The sequence below is a fragment of the Oncorhynchus mykiss genome, chromosome 10, assembly GCF_013265735.2.
Source record: "Oncorhynchus mykiss isolate Arlee chromosome 10, USDA_OmykA_1.1, whole genome shotgun sequence".
Lineage (NCBI taxonomy): Eukaryota > Metazoa > Chordata > Actinopteri > Salmoniformes > Salmonidae > Oncorhynchus > Oncorhynchus mykiss.
In genome coordinates this window covers 4,595,158-4,617,183 of record NC_048574.1, presented here as the reverse complement: position 1 = coordinate 4,617,183, position 22,026 = coordinate 4,595,158, and the positions used below count along the sequence as shown (strand labels likewise).

At 44.7% G+C, this 22,026-nt stretch overlaps 1 protein-coding gene across 2 annotated transcripts in view; it reads right to left on the bottom strand.

The window, feature by feature from the left end:
* Positions 1 to 22,026, bottom strand: part of LOC110534815 (phosphatidylinositol transfer protein alpha isoform) — a 149,776-nt gene that overhangs the window by 119,821 nt on the left and 7,929 nt on the right. For both annotated transcript variants that reach the window (XM_036989524.1, XM_036989525.1), the window contains exons 2-5: positions 17,521 to 17,551; positions 14,228 to 14,373; positions 6,831 to 6,922; positions 5,025 to 5,032 (exon numbers count right to left, since the gene is read on the bottom strand). In XM_036989524.1, coding sequence (XP_036845419.1) covers positions 5,025 to 5,032; positions 6,831 to 6,922; positions 14,228 to 14,373; positions 17,521 to 17,551 — 277 coding nt within the window. The remainder of the gene's footprint in view (positions 1 to 5,024; positions 5,033 to 6,830; positions 6,923 to 14,227; positions 14,374 to 17,520; positions 17,552 to 22,026) is intronic.

The following is a 22,026-nucleotide window of genomic DNA, read 5'->3' as shown; positions in this document are numbered from 1 at the left end:
GGAGAACCTTCCAGAAGGATAACCATCTCTGCAGCACTCCACCAATCAGGCATGTATGCTAGAGTGACCAGTAAAAGGCACATGACAGCCCGCTTGGAGTTTGCCAAAATGCACCTAAAGGAAACAAGATTCTCTGGTCTGATGAAACCAAGATTGAACTCTTTGGCCTGAATGGAATAAACCTGGCACCATCCCTACAGTGAAGCAAGGTGGTGGCAGCAACATGCTGTTGGCATGTTTTTCAGCGGCAGGGTCTGGGAGACTAGTCAGGACTGAGGGAAAGATGAATGGAGCAAAGTACAGAGAGATCCTTGATGGAAACCTACTGCAGAGCGCTCAAGATCTCACTGGGGCGAAAGTTCACCTTGCAACAGGACAATGACCCTAAGCACACAGCCAAGACAATGCAGGATTGGCCCAGCCAGAGCCCAAACTTGAACCCAATCAAACATCTCTGGAGAGACCTGAAAATAGCAGTGACACTCCCCATCCAACCTGGCAGAGCTTGAGAGGATCTGCAGAGAAGAACAGGAGAAACTCCCCGAATACAGGTGTGTCAAGCTTGTAGCGTCATACCCAAAAATACTCAAGGCTGTAATTTCTGCCAAAGGTGCTTCAAAGAAGTACTGAGATATTGTTTGTACATTTGCAAAAAATTCTAAAAATCTGTTTTGGGGTATTGTGTGTAGAATAATGATAAAACAAAAAATGTTTAATCCATTCTAGAATAAAGTTGTAACGTAACAAAATGTGGAAAAAGTCAAGGGGTCTGAATACTTTCCGAATGCACTGTTTTTTTAGAAATGTTTGCATTATTATGTATTGAAAATAAAATACAGAAATATCTAATTTACACTCAAGAAAAAGCTTAAACTAACCAGTGCAACTGTTAATTTGTCTGAATTAGCTAATTTGTCCTGGGATTTTTTTATTCTTAACCAACTCTTTTTTTTATTTTTATTTTTTATTTAACCATTTAACAAGTCAGTTAAGAACAAATTCTTATTTTCAATGACTGCCTAGGAACAGTGGGTTAACTGGGCAGAACGACAGATTTGTACCTTGTCAGCTCAGGGGTTTGAACTTGCAACCTTCCGGTTACTAGTCCAACTAGTCCAACGCTCTAACCACTAGGCTACCCTGCCGTCGGCTGGAGTGGTGTAAAGCCCTTCCGACATTGGACTCTGGAGCAGTGGAAACGCGTTCTCTGGAATGATGAATCACGTTTCACCATGTGGCAGTCCGACAGACTAATCTATGTTTGGCGGATGCAAGGAGAACGCTACCTTCCCCAACGCATAGTGCCAACTGTAAAGTTTGGTGGATGAGGAATAATGGTCTGGGGCTGTTTTTCATGTTTGGGGCTAGGCCCCTTAGTTCCAGTGAAGGTAAATATTAACGCTACAGCATATAATGACATTCTTGACAATTCTATGCTTCCAACATTGTGGCAGCAGTTTCAGCAGTTTCACCTTTCCTGTTTCAGGAACTGCCAACAAACCAGCGCACAAAGCGAGACCCATACAGAAATAGGTGTGGAAGAACTTGACTGAAGAACTTGACTGTCCACTGTCGAGCTTCTACTTTCAAAGATTCACCTTTCCAGAAATAAGTCTCTCACTGTTTCCGCTTGTTATAGACCCCCCTCAGCCCCCAGCTGTGCCCTGGACACCATTTGTGAATTGATCGCCCCCCATCTATCTTCAGAGTTTGTTCTGTTAGGTGACTTAAACTGGGACATGCTTAACACCCCGGCCGATCTACAATCCAAGCTAGATGCCCTCAATCTCACACAATTTATCAAGGAACCTACCAGGTACAAACCTAAATCTAAACACGGGCACCCTCTTAGATATCATCCTGACCAACTTGCCCTCTAAATACACCTCTGCTGTTTTCAATCAAGATCTCAGCGATCACTGCCTCATTGCCTGCATCCGTAATGGGTCAGCGGTCAAACGACCACCCCTCATCACAGTCAAGCGCTCCCTAAAACACTTCAGCGAGAAGGCTTTTCCAATCGACCTGGCCCAGGTATCCTGGAAGGATATGGACCTCATCCCGTCAGTAGAGGATTCCAGTTTTTTCTTTAAAAGTAATTTCCTCACCATCTTAAATAAGCATGCCCCATTCAAAAAATAGAACTAAGAACAAATTATAGCCCTTGGTTCACTCCAGACCTGACTGCCCTTGACCAGCACAAAAACATCCTGTGGCGTACTGCACTAGCATCGAATAGCCCCCGCAATATGCAACTTTTCAGGGAAGGTTGGAACCATTATACACAGTCAGTTAGGAAAGCAAAGGCTAGCTTTTTTTGCATCTTGTTTTTGCATTTGCATCCTGTAGCACAAATTCCCCAATGTTCTGGGACACAGAAAAGTCCATGGAGAAGAAGAGCACCTCCTCCCAGCTGCCCACTGCACTAGGAAACACTGTCACCACCGATGAATCTACGATAATCGAGAATTTCAATAAGCATTTTTCTACGGCTGGCCATGCTTTCCACCTGGCTACCCCTACCCCGGCCAACAGCTCTGCACCCCCCACAATAACTTGCCAAAGCCCCCCCGCTTCTCCTTCACCCAAATCCAGATAGCTGATGTTCTGAAAGAGCTGCAAAATCTGGGCCCCTACAAATCAGCTGGGCTAGACAATCTGGACCCTCTCCTTCTAAAATGTTCTACAGTTATCTGCCGCAATTGTTGCAACCCCTATTACTAGCCTATTCAACCTCCTTTTCGTATCGTCTGAGATCCCTAAATATTGGAAGGCTGCCGCAGTCATCCCCCTCTTCAAAGGGGGAGACACTCTAGACCCAAACTGTTACAGACCTATATCTATCCTACACTGCCTTTCTAAGGTCGTCAAAAGCCAAGTTAACAGACAGATCACCCACCATTTCAAATCCCACCGTACCTTCTCCTTTATGCAATCTGGTTTCCGAGCTGGTCATGGGTGCATCTCAGCCACACTCAAGGTCCTAAACGATATCATGTCAACCACCGCATTCTTATTGGCAGACTCAACAGCCTTGGTTTCTCTAATGACTGCCTCGCCTGGTTCACCAACTACTTCTCAGACAGAGTTCAGTGTGTCAAATCGGAGGGCCTGTTGTCCGGACCTCTGGCAGTCTCCACAGGGTTCAGTTCTCGGGCCGACTCTTTTTCTCTTTTTTCTGTATATATATCAATGATGTCGCTCTTGCTGCTGGTGAGTCTCTGATCCACCTGTACGCAGTCGACACCATTGTGTATACTTCTGGCCCTTCTTTGGACATTGTGTTAACAAACCTCCAATCGAGCTTCAATGCCATACAACACTCCTTACATGGCCTCCAACTGCTCTTAAATGCAAGTAAAACTAAATGCATGCTTTTCAACCGATCGCTGCCTGCACCTGCCAACATCACTACTCTGGACGGTTCTGACTTACCTAGGTTTCTGGTTAGACTGTAAACTCTCCTTCCAGACTCACATTAAGCATCTCCAATCCAAAATTAAATCTAGAATTGGCTTCCTATTTCACAACAAAGCCTCCTTCACTCATGCTACTAAACATACCCTTGTAAAACTGACTATCCTACCGATCCTTGACTTCGGCAATGTCATTTACAAAATAGCCTCCAACACTCTACTCAGCAAACTGGATGTAGTCTATCACAGTGCCATCCGTTTTGTCACCAAAGCCCCATATACTACCCACCACTGCGACCTGTATGCCCTCGTTGGCTGGCCCTCGCTTCATATTCGTTGCCAAACCCACTGGCTCCAGGTCATCTATAAGTCTTTGCTAGGTAAAGCCCCGCCTTATCTCAGCTCACTGGTCACCATAGCAGCACCCACCCATAGCACGCGCTTCAGCAGGTATATCTCACTGGTCATCCACAAAGCCAACACATCCTTTGGCCGCCTTTCCTTACAGTTCTCTGCTGCCAATGCCTGGAACGAATTGCAAAAATCACTGAAGCTGGAGACTCATATCTCCCTCACTAACTTTAAGCATCGGCTGTCAGAGCCTGTACACAGCCAATCTGTAAATAGCACACATGCAACTACTTCATCCCCATATTGTTTATTTTTGCTCTTTTGCACCCCAGTATCCCTACTGGCACATCATCATCTGCACATCTATCACTTCAGTGTTAATGCTAAATTGTAATTATTTTGCCTCTATTGCCTATTTATTGCCTACCTCCCTACTCTTACTACATTTGCACACACTGTATATAGATTTTCTATTGTGTAATTGACTGTACGTTTGTTTATTCCATGTGTTGTTGTTTGTGTCACACTGCTTTGCTTTATCTTGGCCAAGTTGCAGTTGTAAATGAGAACTTGCTCTCAACTGGCCTACCTGGTTAAATAAAGGTGAAATAAAAATGTAATAAATAAATACTATGCCGCTTTACAGTCTGTCTGTCTGTCTGTCTGTCTGTCTGTCTGTCTGTCTGTCTGTCTGTCTGATATGATGCTGCTTTACAGTCTGTCTGTCTGTCTGATATGATTCTGCTTTACAGTCTGAGTCTGTCTGTCTGTCTGTCTGTCTGTCTGATATGATGCTGCTTTACAGTCTGTCTGTCTGTCTGTCTGTCTGTCTGTCTGTCTGTCTGTCTGATATGATGCTGCTTTACAGTCTGTCTGTCTGTCTGATATGATTCTGCTTTACAGTCTGTCTGTCTGTCTGTCTGTCTGTCTGTCTGTCTGTCTGTCTGTCTGTCTGATATGATGCTGCTTTTTTGTCTGTCTGTCTGTCTGTTATGATGCTGCTTTACAGTCTGTCTGTCTGTCTGTCTGATATGATGCTGCTTTACAGTCTGTCTGTCTGTCTGTCTGTCTGTCTGTCTGATATGATGCTGCTTTACAGTCTGTCTGTCTGTCTGATATGATGCTGCTTTACAGTCTGTCTGTCTGTCTGTCTGTCTGATATGATGCTGCTTTACAGTCTGTCTGTCTGTCTGTCTGATAGGATGCTGCTCTACTGTGTGTGTGTGTGTGTGTGTCTAAAGTGTAAGGTGTACTTACAGTGATAACTGCGGGGCCAAAGGCAGAGAAGGGCCGAAGCAGGAGAGATGGAAAAGAGAGAGCAGAGAGAGAGAGCAGAGAGAGAGAGAGAGCAGAGAGAGGAGAGAGAGCAGAGAGAGGAGAGAGAGCAGAGAAAGGAGAGAGACAGCGAGAGAAAGAGAACAGAGAGAGAGCAGAGAGATAGAGGGAGACAGCGATAGAGAGAGAACAGAGAGAGCGAGAGAGAACAGAGAGAGAGCAGAGAGGACAGAGAAACATATATAGACAGAGATGATCAAAATCCAAAAAAGAGCTGTTAAATTCTACAACCACCTAAAAGGAAGTGATTCCCAAACATTCCATAACAAAGCAATCACCTACAGAGAGATGAACCTGGAGAAGAGACCCCTAAGCAAGCTGGTCCTGGGGCTCTGTTCACAAACACAACCCACAGAGACCCAGGACAGCAACACAATTAGACCCAACCAAATCATGAGAAAACAAAAATATAATTACTTGACACATTGGACACATTGGACACAAAAAAACAGAGTAAACTAGAATGCTATTTTGCCCTAAACAGAGAGTACACAGCGGCAGAATACCTGACCACTGTGACTGACACAAAAATAAGGAAAGCTTTGACTATGTACAGACTCAGTGAGCATAGCCTTGCTATTGAGAAAGGCCGCCGTAGGCAGACATGGCTCTCAGGAGAAGACAGGCTACGTGCTCACTGCCCACAAAATGAGGAGGAAACTGAGCTGCACTTCCTAACCTCCTGCCAACCTCCAAGAAAAGGTCAACCAGTGAAGAACAAACGCCAATGTAAATACAATCCATATTTATGTTGATTTTCCAGTTTTGTACTTTAACTATTTAAATTTGTTACAAAACTGTATATAAACATAATGACATTTGAAATGTCATTATTCCTTTGGAACTTAGGTGAGTGTAATGTTTACTGTTAATTTACTTTATTGTTAATTTACTTTTGTTTACTATCTATTTCACTTGCTTGGGCAGTGTAAACATATGTTTCTTATGCCAATAAAGCACTTAAATAGAAATTAAAATATAACGAGAAAGAGAATTCTCAACTCCCAGCATCTGTAAGAACAAAGACATTTGTTAGATCCAGTACTGCAATGAAATATTTAGATCATATTAATGTAATTAAATATATAGGTCATATTAATGTAATTAAATATTTAGGTCATATTAATGTAATTCAATATTTAGATCATATTAATGTAATTAAATATATAGGTCATATTAATGTAATTAAATATTTAGGTCATATTAATGTAATTAAATATTTAGGTCATATTAATGTAATTAAATATATAGGTCATATTAATGTAATTAAATATGTAGGTCATATTAATGTAATTAAATATATAGGTCATATTAATGTAATTAAATATTTAGGTCATATTAATGTAATTAAATATATAGGTCATATTAATGTAATTAAATATTTAGGTCATATTAATGTAATTAAATATTTAGGTCATATTAATGTAATTAAATATATAGGTCATATTAATGTAATTAAATATATAGGTCATATTAATGTAATTAAATATATAGGTCATATTAATGTAATTAAATATTTAGGTCATATTAATGTAATTAAATATATAGGTCATATTAATGTAATTAAATATATAGGTCATATTAATGTAATTAAATATATAGGCCATATTAATGTTAGATCCTGTAATGTAATCAACTCATTTCAAAACCTCCATCATTGCATGAAATGTCATGTGTCTGTGTGCCTGCATGCGTGTGAACCTGTCAATGCGTGTGTGTGTGTGATACCTGTGCGACAGTAGGGGTATGCGTTCCAGGCCTTCTCATGGATGTTAAGGGCCGATGCTGGAGCTAGCATTCTGACGAACGATGGAACTTTACTGTAGGAGGGAGAGAGAGGGAATATCTACTGGGTGAAATAACACAGTGTGACATCACAGCAGCAACATGTGACCTGTTGCCACAAGAAAAGGGCAACCAGTGAAGAACAAACACCATTGTAAATACAACCCATATTTATGAAAAGAAGGAAGAGAAAGAGGGAGATGGAGAGAAAGAGGGAGACTGAGGGAGAGAAAGAGGGAGACGGAGAGAGAGAAAGAGGGAGACGGAGAGAGAGAAAGAGGGAGACGGAGAGAGAGAAAGAGGGAGACGGAGGGAGAGAAAGAGGGAGAAGGAGGGAGAGAAAGAGGGAGACGGAGGGAGAGAAAGAGGGAGACGGAGGGAGAGAAAGAGGGAGACGGAGGGAGAGAAAGAGGGAGAAGGAGGGAGAGAAAGAGGGAGACGGAGAGAGAGAAAGAGGGAGACGGAGGGAGAGAAAGATGGAGACGGAGAGAGAGAAAGAGGGAGACGGAGGGAGAGAAAGAGGGAGACGGAGGGAGAGAAAGAGGGAGACGGAGAGAGAGAAAGAGGGAGACGGAGGGAGAGAAAGATGGAGACGGAGAGAGAAAGAGGGAGACGGAGGGAGAGAAAGATGGAGACGGAGGGAGAGAAAGAGGGAGACGGAGGGAGAGAAAGAGGGAGATGGAGAGAGAGAAAGAGGGAGACGGAGAGAGAAAGAGGGAGACGGAGGGAGAGAAAGAGGGAGACGGAGGGAGAGAAAGAGGGAGACGGAGAGAGAGAAAGAGGGAGACGGAGGGAGAGAAAGAGGGAGACGGAGGGAGAGAAAGAGGGAGACGGAGAGAGAGAAAGAGGGAGACGGAGGGAGAGAAAGAGGGAGACGGAGGGAGAGAAAGATGGAGACGGAGGGAGAGAAAGAGGGAGACGGAGGGAGAGAAAGAGGGAGACGGAGAGAGAGAAAGAGGGAGACGGAGAGAGAAAGAGGGAGACGGAGGGAGAGAAAGAGGGAGACGGAGGGAGAGAAAGAGGGAGACGGAGGGAGAGAAAGAGGGAGACGGAGGGAGAGAAAGAGGGAGACGGAGAGAGAGAAAGAGGGAGACGGAGGGAGAGAAAGATGGAGACGGAGGGAGAGAAAGAGGGAGACGGAGGGAGAGAAAGAGGGAGACGGAGAGAGAGAAAGAGGGAGACGGAGGGAGAGAAAGAGGGAGACGGAGGGAGAGAAAGATGGAGACGGAGGGAGAGAAAGAGGGAGATGGAGAGAGAGAAAGATGGAGACGGAGGGAGAGAAAGAGGGAGACGGAGGGAGAGAAAGAGGGAGACGGAGAGAGAGAAAGAGGGAGACGGAGCGAGAGAAAGATGGAGACGGAGGGAGAGAAAGAGGGAGACGGAGGGAGAGAAAGAGGGAGACGGAGGGAGAGAAAGAGGGAGACGGAGCGAGAGAAAGATGGAGACGGAGGGAGAGAAAGAGGGAGACGGAGGGAGAGAAAGAGGGAGACGGAGGAAGAGAAAGAGGGAGACGGAGGAAGAGAAAGAGGGAGACGGAGGGAGAGAAAGAGGGAGACGGAGGGAGAGAAAGAGGGAGACGGAGGAAGAGAAAGAGGGAGACGGAGGGAGAGAAAGAGGGAGACGGAGAGAGAGAAAGAGGGAGACGGAGGGAGAGAAAGAGGGAGACGGAGGGAGAGATGGAGGGAGACGGAGGGAGAGAAAGAGGGAGACGGAGGGAGAGAAAGATGGAGACGGAGGGAGAGATGGAGGGAGACGGAGGGAGAGAAAGAGGGAGACGGAGAGAGAGAGAGAGGGAGACGGAGGGAGAGAAAGAGGGAGACGGAGGAACAGAGAGGGAGACGGAGGGAGAGAAAGATGGAGACGGAGGGAGACGGAGGGAGAGAAAGAGGGAGACGGAGGGAGAGAAAGAGGGAGACGGAGGGAGACGGAGGGAGAGAAAGAGGGAGACAGAGGGAGAGAAAGAGGGAGACGGAGGGAGAGAAAGAGGGAGATGGAGGGAGAGAAAGAGGGAGACGGAGAGAGAGAAAGAGGGAGACGGAGAGAGAGAAAGAGGAGACGGAGGGAGAGAAAGAGGGAGACGGAGGGAGAGAAAGAGGGAGACGGAGAGAGAGAAAGAGGGAGACGGAGAGAGAGAAAGAGGGAGACGGAGAGAGAGAAAGAGGGAGACGGAGGGAGAGAAAGAGGGAGACGGAGGAAGAGAAAGAGGGAGACGGAGGGAGAGAAAGAGGGAGACGGAGGGAGAGAAAGAGGGAGACGGAGGGAGAGAAAGAGGGAGACGGAGGGAGAGATGGAGGGAGACGGAGGGAGAGAAAGAGGGAGACGGAGAGAGAGAGAGAGGGAGACGGAGGGAGAGAAAGAGGGAGACGGAGGAACAGAGAGGGAGACGGAGGGAGAGAAAGAGGGAGACAGAGGGAGAGAAAGATGGAGACGGAGGGAGAGAAAGAGGGAGACGGAGGGAGAGAAAGAGGGAGACGGAGAGAGAGAAAGAGGGAGACGGAGAGAGAGAAAGAGGGAGACGGAGGGAGAGAAAGAGGGAGACGGAGGAAGAGAAAGAGGGAGACGGAGGGAGAGAAAGAGGGAGACGGAGGGAGAGAAAGAGGGAGACGGAGGAAGAGAAAGAGGGAGACGGAGGGAGAGAAAGAGGGAGACGGAGAGAGAAAGAGGGAGACGGAGGGAGAGAAAGAGGGAGACGGAGGGAGAGAAAGAGGGAGACGGAGAGAGAGAAAGAGGGAGACGGAGGGAGAGAAAGAGGGAGACGGAGGGAGAGAAAGAGGGAGACGGAGGGAGAGAAAGAGGGAGACGGAGAGAGAGAAAGAGGGAGACGGAGGGAGAGAAAGAGGGAGACGGAGGGAGAGAAAGAGGGAGACGGAGGGAGAGAAAGAGGGAGACGGAGGGAGAGAAAGAGGGAGACGGAGGGAGAGAAAGAGGGAGACGGAGGGAGAGAAAGAGGGAGACGGAGGAAGAGAAAGAGGGAGACGGAGAGAGAGAAAGAGGGAGACGGAGAGAGAGAAAGAGGGAGACGGAGGGAGAGAAAGAGGGAGACGGAGGAAGAGAAAGAGGGAGACGGAGGGAGAGAAAGAGGGAGACGGAGGGAGAGAAAGAGGGAGACGGAGGAAGAGAAAGAGGGAGACGGAGGGAGAGAAAGAGGGAGACGGAGGGAGAGAAAGAGGGAGACGGAGAGAGAGAAAGAGGGAGACGGAGGGAGAGAAAGATGGAGACGGAGGGAGAGAAAGAGGGAGACGGAGGGAGAGAAAGAGGGAGACGGAGGGAGAGAAAGAGGGAGACGGAGAGAGAGAAAGAGGGAGACGGAGGGAGAGAAAGAGGGAGACGGAGAGAGAGAAAGAGGGAGACGGAGGGAGAGAAAGAGGGAGACGGAGGGAGAAAGAGGGAGACGGAGGGAGAGAAAGAGGGAGACGGAGGGAGAGAAAGATGGAGACGGAGGGAGAGAAAGAGGGAGACGGAGGGAGAGAAAGAGGGAGACGGAGGGAGAGAAAGAGGGAGACGGAGGGAGAGAAAGAGGGAGAAGGAGGGAGAGAAAGAGGGAGACGGAGGGAGAGAAAGAGGGAGACGGAGGGAGAGAAAGAGGGAGACGGAGGGAGAGAAAGAGGGAGACGGAGAGAGAAAGACGGAGACGGAGGGAGAGAAAGAGGGAGACGGAGGGAGAGAAAGAGGGAGACGGAGAGAGACTGAGGGAGAGAAAGAGGGAGACGGAGGGAGAGAAAGAGGGAGAAAGAGGGAGACTGAGGGAGAGAAAGAGGGAGACGGAGGGAGAGAAAGAGGGAGAAGGAGGGAGAGAAAGAGGGAGAAGGAGGGAGAGAAAGAGGGAGACGGAGGGAGAGAAAGAGGAGACGGAGAGAGAGAAAGAGGGAGACGGAGGGAGAGAAAGAGGGAGACGGAGGGAGAGAAAGAGGGAGACGGAGAGAGAGAAAGAGGGAGACGGAGGGAGAGAAAGATGGAGACGGAGGGAGAGAAAGAGGGAGACGGAGGGAGAGAAAGAGGGAGACGGAGAGAGAGAAAGAGGGAGACGGAGAGAGAAAGAGGGAGACGGAGGGAGAGAAAGAGGGAGACGGAGAGAGAGAAAGAGGGAGACGGAGGGAGAGAAAGAGGGAGACGGAGGGAGAGAAAGAGGGAGACGGAGGGAGAGAAAGAGGGAGACGGAGGGAGAGAAAGAGGGAGACGGAGAGAGAGAAAGAGGGAGACGGAGAGAGAGAAAGAGGGAGACAGAGGGAGAGAAAGAGGGAGACGGAGGGAGAGAAAGAGGGAGAAGGAGGGAGAGAAAGAGGGAGACGGAGGGAGAGAAAGAGGGAGACGGAGGGAGAGAAAGAGGGAGACGGAGAGAGAGAAAGAGGGAGAAGGAGGGAGAGAAAGAGGGAGACGGAGGGAGAGAAAGAGGGAGACGGAGGGAGAGAAAGAGGGAGACGGAGGGAGAGAAAGAGGGAGACGGAGGGAGAGAAAGAGGGAGAAAGAGGGAGACTGTGGGAGAGAAAGAGGGAGACGGAGGGAGAGAAAGAGGGAGAAAGAGGGAGACTGAGGGAGAGAAAGAGGGAGACGGAGGGAGAGAAAGAGGGAGAAGGAGGGAGAGAAAGAGGGAGAAGGAGGGAGAGAAAGAGGGAGACGGAGGGAGAGAAAGAGGAGACGGAGGGAGAGAAAGAGGGAGACGGAGAGAGAAAGAAGGAGACGGAGGGAGAGAAAGAGGGAGACGGAGGGAGAGAAAGAGGGAGACGGAGGGAGAGATGGAGGGAGACGGAGGGAGAGATGGAGGGAGACGGAGGGAGAGAAAGAGGGAGACGGAGGGAGAGATGGAGGGAGACGGAGGGGGAGATGGAGGGAGACGGAGGGAGAGAAAGATGTGAGACAGAGTTATATTTTATAACAGCACAGATGTCTTAACAAAAATCAGTGTGTTGCTGGTGTTGAAACCTGTGTGTGTGTGTGTGTGTGTGTGTGTGTGTGTGTGTGTGTGTGTGTGTGTGTGTGTGTGTGTGTGTGTGTGTGTGTATTCGGAAAGAATTCAGACCCCTTAACTTTTCCCACATTTTATTACGTTACAGTCTTATTCTAAAATGGATAAATGTTTTTCCTTATCAATCTGCACACAATACCTCATAATTATATGTATATATTTACATAAAAAACAAAAACAGAAATACCTTATTTACATAAGTATTCAGACCCTTTGCAACGAGACTTGAAATTGAGCTCAGGTGCATCCTGTTTCCATTGATCATCCTTGAGATGTTTCTACAATTCAATTAATCGGACAAGGTCCTACAGTTGACAGTGCTTGTCAGAGAAAAAAAACAAGCCATGAGGTTGTAGAGTTTCGAGACTGGATTTTGTCGAGGCACAGACCTGGGGAAGGCTACCAAAAACCTTCTGCAGCATTGAAGGTCCCCAAGAACATAATGGCCTCCATTATTCTTAAATGGAATAAGATTGGAAAACCACCAAGACTCTTCCTAGAGCTGGCTGCCCAGCCAAACTGAGCAATAAGGGGAGAAGGGTCTTGGTCGAGGAGATGTTCAAGAACCCAAAGGTCACTCTGACAGAGCTCCAGAGCTCCTCGGTGGAGATGGGAGCACCTTCCAGAAGGACAACCATCTCTGCAGCATCCACCAATCAGGTCTTTATGATAGAGTGGCCAAACATAAGCCACTCCTCAGCAAAAGGCACCTAAAGGACTCTCTTGTGGAAAATTACAACATTAGTTATGCTCGGCCTAGTAGTCAGAGCACTGAGCCAGTGTGTTATCTCGTAGAGCTACGATCAGTTTGGGTGCGACCGCAGTGACACATGCAGTGGTTTTACTATCTGCAGGAAGGAACACGTGAACTGTGACAAAACGCAGGTATACGGTTCAGCCCTCGTGTTATCTCAATCTGCACAGACAAACCAAACGCCTTCTTCACTATGTTCCGCCCCTTTTTCCACACATCTACTAAACTGAAGACAAAGAGGTTGGACTTTCTATAAAAGCGGAACTGTGTTCGTTGGGCAGAGGGCTATTTGATTGCTCCATTTTTGCAAATCTTATAATAAAATTGTTGTTTGAATAATCTACAGTTCCTCTCCTTTTGATTTGAATTTCCACTACAACTCTGACCATGAGAAACAAGATTATCTGGACTGATTAATCTCTTGGGCCTGGATGCCAAGCATCACTTCTGGAGGAAACCTGGCACCATCACTACGGTGAATCATGGCGGTGGCAGCATCATGCTGTGGGGAAGTTTTTCAGTGGCAGGGACTGGGAGACTCAGGAGTCAGGATCAAGGCAAAGATGAACAGAGCAAAGTACAGGGAGATCCTTGATGAAAACTTGCTCCAGTGCGCTCAGGACCTCAGGCTGGGGCGAAGGTTTACCTTACCTTCCAACAGGACAATGACCCTAAACACACAGCCAAGACAACGCAGGAGTGGCTTCGGGCCAAGACTCTGAATGTCCTTGAGTGGCCCTGCCAGAGCCCAGACTTGAACCCAATCGAACATCTCTGGAGAGACCTGAAAATAGCAGTGCAGCAACGCTCCCCATTCAAACTGACAGAGCCTGAGAGGATCTGCTGAGAAGAATGGGAGAAACTCCCCAAATACAGGTGTGTCAAGCTTGTAGCGTCAAACCCAAGAAGACTTGGGAGGCTGTAATCGCTGCCAAAGGTGTTTCAACAGACTACTAAAGGGTAAATAAAGGGTCTGAATATTTACCTTAATGGGATATTTCATTTTTTTAAATATAAATTAGCAAAGAAATCTAAACATGTTTTTGCTTTGTCATTGTGGGGTATTGTGATGTCATTATGGGGTATTGTGATGTCATTATGGGGTATTGTGATGTCATTATGGGGTATTGTTTGTAGATTGTTGAGGAATAAATAAAATGTTATCCACTTTAGAATAAGGCTGTAACGTAACAAAATGAGGAAAAAGTCAAGGGGTCTGAATACTTTCTAAATGCTATGTGGGGATCTAAAATCCCCCAAAGTCCCCACAACGACAGTAAAACAAGGAAAATTCTCCCTCTTGGGGACATTTCCCACGTCCCCATGAGGACAAAGTCTATTTAAAGCTTAGGGGTTAGGTTTAGGGATAAAATTAAGGTTAGAATTAGGGTTAGGGGTTAGTGGTTAGGTTTAGGTTTAGAGTTAGGTTTAGAGTTAGGTTTAGAGTTAAGTTTAGAGTTAGGTTTAGAGTTAGGTTTAGAGTTAGAGTTAGAGTTAGGTTTAGAGTTAGAATGGAATTAAAATGGAATGGAATAAAAATGTTAACCCCCACAAGATGAAGAAGATAATGTGTGTGTGTGTGTGTGTGTGTGTGTGTGTGTGTGTGTGTGTGTGTGTGTGTACCTCTGCAGGTGGTATATCTTGTGTGTGTACTGTCCCGTCTCCCCGTCCTTCTTGTATGGTTCATTCTTCAACACCTCCACTCCCTCTCCTCCTCCTGTCTCGTTCTTACTGGCCTCTGCTACTGAGTACAGCTGCCCCACCTGGTACTGAAGGGGGGGGGGGGGGGGGGGCATGCCGTCACACAGCAGCAACACACTCTCTTATCTAATACCACCACACAGCAGCAACTCCCCTAAGCAGCACAAGTAGGAAATCCCCTCAGACTAAGTGTTTAAATGGACCACTAGACCTAGTGAAAGACATATCCATAGGTTGCTGGACCTCTCTACCCAGAATTCCCTGCTGTATGAAAGGACCCAGGAATAGTAAAGGCTGCTGGGTAAAAATAGAACCTGACTGTGTGACTGGTTGGGTATCTTGTTGTGTTTGCAGGGTTGAGCTGCGAATAGAAATGCTATAGATGGAAGGAATGCAGTTTGGAAACCTACCAAAAAACAATTAGGCAACAACAAATTCAATCCCTTTTAGACAATTTCCAGGGTAAAACATTCCACTGCAATAGTGAAGGTGTAAACTTGGCAGTAGAAAATCTTAACAGTATATTTGACCTCTCAGCTCCCCTTTCAAATCTAAAAATCTCAAATGGAAAACTGAAGAAAATGAACAACAATGACAAATGGTTTGATGAAGAATGCAAAAATCTAAGAAAGATATTGAGAAACCTGTCCAACCAAAACATAGAGACCCGGAAAACCTGAGTCTTCGCCTTCACTATGGTGAATCACTAAAACAATACAGAAATACACTACGGAAAAAAAAGGAACAGCATGTCAGAAATCAGCTAAATGTAATTGAAGAATCCATAGACTCTAACCATTTCTGGGAAAATTGGAAAACACTAAACAAACAACAACACGAATAATTATCTATCCAAAATGGAGATGTATAGGTAAACCACTTCTCCAATCATTTTGGCTCTATAACGAAGAATAAAGAGCAAAAACATATACATGATCAAATACAAATCTTAGAATCAACTATTAAAGACTACCAGAACCCACTGGATTCTCCAATTACCTTGAATGAGTTACAGGACAAAATGTACTGAGCAAATTTCAAATTGGCTTTTTACCAAATTACCGTACAACAGACCATGTATTCACCCTACACACCCTAATTGACAACCAAACAAACCAAGGCAAAGGCAAAGTCTTCTCATGCTTTGTTGATTTCAAAAAAGCCTTTGACTCAATTTGGCATGAGGGTCTGCTATACAAACTGTGGTGTTGGGGGTAAAACATACGACATTATAAAATCCATCTATACAAACAACAAGCGTGCGGTTAAAACTGGCAAAAACACACACATTTCTTCACACAGGGTTGTGGAGTGAGACAGGGATGCTGCTTGAGCCCCACCCTCTTCCACATATACATTAACGAATTGGCGCGGGCACTAGAAAAGTCTGCAGCACCCGGCCTCCCCCTGCTAGAATCCAAAGTCAAATGTCTACTGTTTGCTGATGAACTGGTGCTTCTGTCACCAACCAAGGAGGGCCTACAGCAGCACCTAGATCTTCTGCACAGATTCTGCCAGACTGGGCCCTGACAGTAAATCTCAGTAAGACCAAAATAATGGTGTTCCAAAAAAGGTCAAGTCGCCAGGACCACAAATACAAATTTCATCTAGACACTGTTGCCCTAGAGCACACAAAAAACTATTCATACCTCGGCCTAAACATCAGCGCCACAGGTATTTTCCACAAAGCTGTGAACGATCTGAGAGACATGGCAAGAAGGGCATTCTACGCCATCAAAAGGAACATACATTTCAACATACCAATTAGGATCTGGCTAAAAATACTTGAATCAGTCATAGAGCCCATTGTCCTTTATGGTTGTGAGGTCTGGGGTCCGCTCACCAACCAAGACTTCACAAAATGGGACAAACACCAAATTGAGACTCTGCATGCAGAATTCTGCTAAAATATCCTCCGTGTACAACGTAGAACACCAAATAATGCATGCAGAGCAGAATTAGGCACTAATTATCAAAATCCAGAAAAGAGCCATTAAATTCTACAACCAGCTAAAAGGAAGTGATTCCCAAACCTTCCATAACAAAGCCATCACCTACAGAGAGATGAACCTGGAGAAGAGTCCCCTAAGCAAGCTGGTCCTGGGGCTGTTCACAAACACAAACACACCCCACCCCAGGACAGCAGCACAATTAGACCCAACCAAATCATGAGACATCAAAAAGATAATTACTTGACACACTGGAAAGAATTAACAAAAAAACAGAGCAAACTAGAATTAGTTCAACAGAGAGTACACAGCGGCAGAATACCTGACCACTGTCACTGACCCAAACTTAAGGAAAGCTTTGACTATGTACAGACTCAGTGAGCATAGCCTTGCTATTGAGAAAGGCCGCCGTAGACAGACATGGCTCTCAAGAGAAGACAGACTATGTGCTCACTGCCCACAAAATGAGGTGGAAACTGAGCTGCACTTCCTAACCTCCTGCCCAATGTATGACCATATTAGAGATACATATTTCCCTCAGATTACACAGATCCTCAAAGAATTTGAAAACAAATCCAATTTTGATAAACTCCCATATCTACTGGGTGAAATTCCACAGTGTGCCATCACAGCAGCAAGATTTGAGACCTGTTGCCACGAGAAAATAAGAAAACAACCGATATTTATGCTTATTTATTTTCCCTTGTGTACTTTAACCATTTGTACATTGTTACAACACTGTATATATATAATATGACATTTGTAATGTCTTTATTGTTTTGAAACTTCTGTATGTGTAATGTTTACTGTTAATTTTTTTATTTATTTCACTTTTGTATATTATCTACCTCACCTGCTTTGGCAATGTTAACACATGTTTCCTATGCCAATAAAACCCCTTGAATTGAATTGAATTGAGAGAGAGAGAGAGAGAGACAGAGAGAGAGAGAGACAGAGAGAGAGAGAGAGAGAGACGGAGAGAGAGAGAGAGAGAGAGAGAGAGAGAGCGAGAGCGAGAGCTAACTGTACTACTGATTGGTGTTTGTGTGTGTACGTGTGTGTGCGCGCGTCAGGAAGTCATGGTGGCTCCTGTCATTGGCTGCCTGCAGCATTGATTGTTTCTCATTGGGATGCTGGAATCTTTGATTTGTTTAACCCCGCCCATTTCCTCTTGTATAAAGCTTAATCATTGAAGGTAGAGACGGATCCTTTGATCAAATGCTAAGCTTTTTACAGGACACACACAAGTACTAAAACAGAACTCACCTCTTCCACTGATATGGGCAGAATAACTCGACTGGAAGAGAGAGGGGGGTAGAGAGTGAGAGGATGGGGTAGAGTGAGAGAGAGAGAGAGAGAGAGGCAATGTTAACACGTTTCCCATGCCAATAAAGCCCCTTGAATTAAATTGAATTGAATTGAGAGAGAGAGAGAGAGAGAGAGAGAGTGGGGGGGGTTAGAGTGAGAGAGACAGAGCGAGAGAGAGAGAGAGAGAGAGAGAGAGTGGGGGGTTAGAGTGAGAGAGAGAGAGAGAGAGAGAGTGGGGGGGTAGAGAGAGAGAGACAGAGCGAGAGAGAGAGAGGGGGGGTTAGAGTGAGAGAGAGAGAGAGAGAGAGAGAGAGAGAGAGAGTGGGGGGTTAGAGTGAGAGAGAGAGAGAGAGTGGGGGGTAGAGAGAGAGAGACAGAGAGAGAGAGAGAGAGAGAGAGAGAGGGGGGGGGGTAGAGTGAGAGACAGAAATCTCCAGACAGAAATCATTACATTTCAGGCGCAGGGTAAAGTGCTTCTTTGTGGAGATTTCAATGCAAGAACAGGTTCTGAGCCTGACTACACTGATGAGGGAGGTAAACCACCACATATTTGGACACCCCTCCTTGTACAGTAGCCCTATTATAAATAATAGAAACAGTCCTGACCAAATACTGAACAAGAATGGAAAGGGGTTAGTACATCTCTGTCGAGCCTTAGGCCTGTACATGCTTCATGGTAGAATCAGAGGGGACTCTTTAGGTCGGTTTACTTACTGCTCAGCTCTTGGGACAAGTGTAGTCAATTATGCCATCACTAATATTGACCCCTCCTCCATTAGTGCATTCACTGTCAGACCACAGACCCCATTGTCAGATCACAGTCAGATCAACGTGTTTCTGAAGAAATTAACCGGCAATATTCATAAAAAAAAACAGCCCAATAAACTCTACAACATAAACCAATCGTACAGATGGGCTCCAAACAGTGCAGAGAGATTCATGGAAACATTGAACTCAAATGAAATGATGAACTCTATACAGTTTTTCAATAACTCACAGTACCAAAACAATAAAGATGGTGTCAATTCAGCTCCTAGAAACATCAACTGCATATTCCATCAAAAGCAAAGTAGCATCAAGAGAAGAGAAAACCAAAGCAATGCAACATCAGAAGCAAAAATCTAAATGTTTCTGACAAATGGTTTGATAATGAATGTAAAACAATTACAAAACACCTAAGACAAATGTCAAACAAAAAACATAAGCAGCAAAACAACCCAGAGCTACGATATGAATACTTTGAAACTCTGAAACAGTATAAACAAACACTGAAAGAAAATAAAGAAATTGAATTATACCAACAAGACACTTGATGAAATTGAAAACGCAATTGACCAAAATCAGTTCTGGGACATGTGAAACAATTTAAGCACAACAAAGCCACAAGAATTAGCCATACAAGATGTAGGAATTTGGAAAACTTATTTTGATAATCTATACAAAAACATCCCACAAAAAGACTTACAACAGAACCAATTAGAAATTAAAGAAAAATTGAACATCCTTGAATCAGTCATTAAAAACAACCAAAATCCTTTAGATTACCCAATAACCCAACAATAACTAAATGAAAAGCTAAAATCTATTAAATCAAAGAAGGCTTGTGGTCTAGACAACATCAGAAATGAAATGCTGAAAAACAGCACACCTGAGTTGCAAAATGCTGTGCTTAAATTGTTCAACATGGTTTTAACTTCTGGCTGCTTCCCTGATGTCTGGAACCAGGGGCTCATCTCCCCTATCCACAAAAGTGGAGACAAATCAGACCCCAATAATTACAGGGGAATTTGCGTAAACAGTAACTTGGGAAAGATTTTCTGTAGCATTTTGAATTCAAACCTTTCTTCAAGAAAAAAATGTAATAAGTAAATGTCAAATTGGCTTTCTTCCTAACCATCGCACTACTGACCTTACACACACTAATTAATAAACACGTCCACCAAAAAACGAGGGCAAAATCTTTGCTTGGTTTATTGACTTTAAAAAAGCATTTTATTTGATTTGGCACAAAGGGCTATTCTACAAAATTCTACAAAGTGGGCTTGGTGGTAAGGTGTATGACTTAATAAAATGTATGTACACTGAAAACAAGTGTGCAATAAAAATCAAAAACCAAAGAACAGATTTTTTTTCACAATGTCGAGGTGTGAGACAAGGCTGCAGTTTGAGTCCAAATCTTTTCAACATGTATATCAATGAATTAGCAGACATGTTGGACCAATCTCCAGCCCCAGGACTCACACTATTTGACACAGAGGTGAAATACAGTGCCTTGCGAAAGTATTCGGCCCCCTTGAACTTTGCGACCTTTTGCCACATTTCAGGCTTCAAACATAAAGATATAAAACTTTTTTTGTGAAGAATCTACAACAAGTGGGACACAATCATGAAGTGGAACGACATTTATTGGATATTTCAAACTTCTTTAACAATTCAAAAACTGAAAAATTGGGCGTGCAAAATTATTCAGCCCCTTTACTTTCAGTGGAGCAAACTCTCTCCAGAAGTTCAGTGAGGATCTCTGAATGATCCAATGTTGACCTAAATGACTAATGATGATAAATACAATCCACCTGTGTGTAATCAAGTCTCCGTATAAATGCACCTGCACTGTGATAGTCTCAGAGGTCCGTTAAAAGCGCAGAGAGCATCATGAAGAACAAGGAACACACCAGGCAGGTCCGAGATACTGTTGTGAAGAAGTTTAAAGCCAGATTTGGATACAGAAAGATTTCCCAAGCTTTAAACATCCCAAGGAGCACTGTGCAAGCGATAATATTGAAATGGAAGGAGTATCAGACCACTGCAAATCTACCAAGACCTGGCCGTCCCTCTAAACTTTCAGCTCATACAAGGAGAAGACTGATCAGAAATGCAGCCAAGAGGCCCATGATCACTCTGGATGAACTGCAGAGATCTACAGCTGAGGTGGGAGACTCTGTCCATAGGACAACAATCAGTCGTATATTGCACAAATCTGGCCTTTATGGAAGAGTGGCAAGAAGAAAGCCATTTCTTAAAGATATCCATAAAAAGTGTCGTTTAAAGTTTGCCACAAGCCACTTGGGAGACACACCAAACATGTGGAAGAAGGTGCTCTGGTCAGATGAAACCAAAATTGAACTTTTTGGCAACAATGCAAAACGTTATGTTTGGCCTAAAAGCAACACAGCTGAACACACCATCCCCACTGTCAACCAGGGTGGTGGCAGCATCATGGTTTGGGCCTGCTTTTCTTCAGCAGGGACAGGGAAGATGGTTAAAATTGATGGGAAGATGGATGGAGCCAAATACAGGACCATTCTGGAAGAAAACCTGATGGAGTCTGCAAAAGACCTGAGACTGGGACGGAGATTTGTCTTCCAACAAGACAATGATCCAAAACATAAAGCAAAATCTACAATGGAATGGTTCAATAATAAACATATCCAGGTGTTAGAATGGCCAAGTCAAAGTCCAGACCTGAATCCAATCGAGAATCTGTGGAAAGAACTGAAAACTGCTGTTCACAAATGCTCTCCATCCAACCTCACTGAGCTCAAGCTGTTTTGCAAGGAGGAATGGGAAAAAAATTCAGTCTCTCGATGTGCAAAACTGATAGAGACATACCCCAAGCGACTTACAGCTGTAATCACAGCAAAAGGTGGCGCTACAAAGTATTAACTTAAGGGGGCTGAATAATTTTGCACGCCCAATTTTCCAGTTTTTGATTTGTTAAAAAAGTTTGAAATATCCAATAAATGTCGTTCCACTTCATGATTGTGTCAATCACTTCATGATGGTGTCATTGTGTTCTATCACCAACCAAAGAAGGTCTTCAACAGAACATTAATATTCTGGAGCAATATTGCCATAATTGGGCCCTGGCAGTAAATTTCCCAAAAAACTAAAATCGTGATTTAAAAAAAAAAAAACAGATGTCAGAAACACAAATATAAATTCACCCTGAACAACACCTTAATTGAACACACAAAAAATTACACCTACCTTGGTCTGACCATATCTGCATCGGGAAACTTTAATATGGCAGTGAGTGCACTCAAAGAAAAAGCCCGCAGAGCAATGTATGCAATAAAAATGAAATGATTCAAAATCAACATCCCAATTAGAATTTGGACAAAAATATTTGACATTGTAATCCTACCAATAGCTCTTTATGGAAGTGAGGTTTGGGGGCCACTCAATAAACTGGACTTTAAAATGTGGGACAAACATCCAATTGAAGCCCTACATGCAGAATTCTGTCGGAAAATCCTACAAGTCCAGAGAAATAGACCAACTAATGCATGTAGGGCAGAATTGGGCCGTTTTCCAGTAATAATGAAAATACAGAAAAGATCATTAAAATTTTGGCTACATCTAAATTCAAGTCCAAATTCAAGTCTGCAATTTAAAGCACTTCAAACCCAAGAGCTGAGCCCAGAAACGAGCCCTCTCAGTCAGCTGGTGTTGGACCTCACCAAC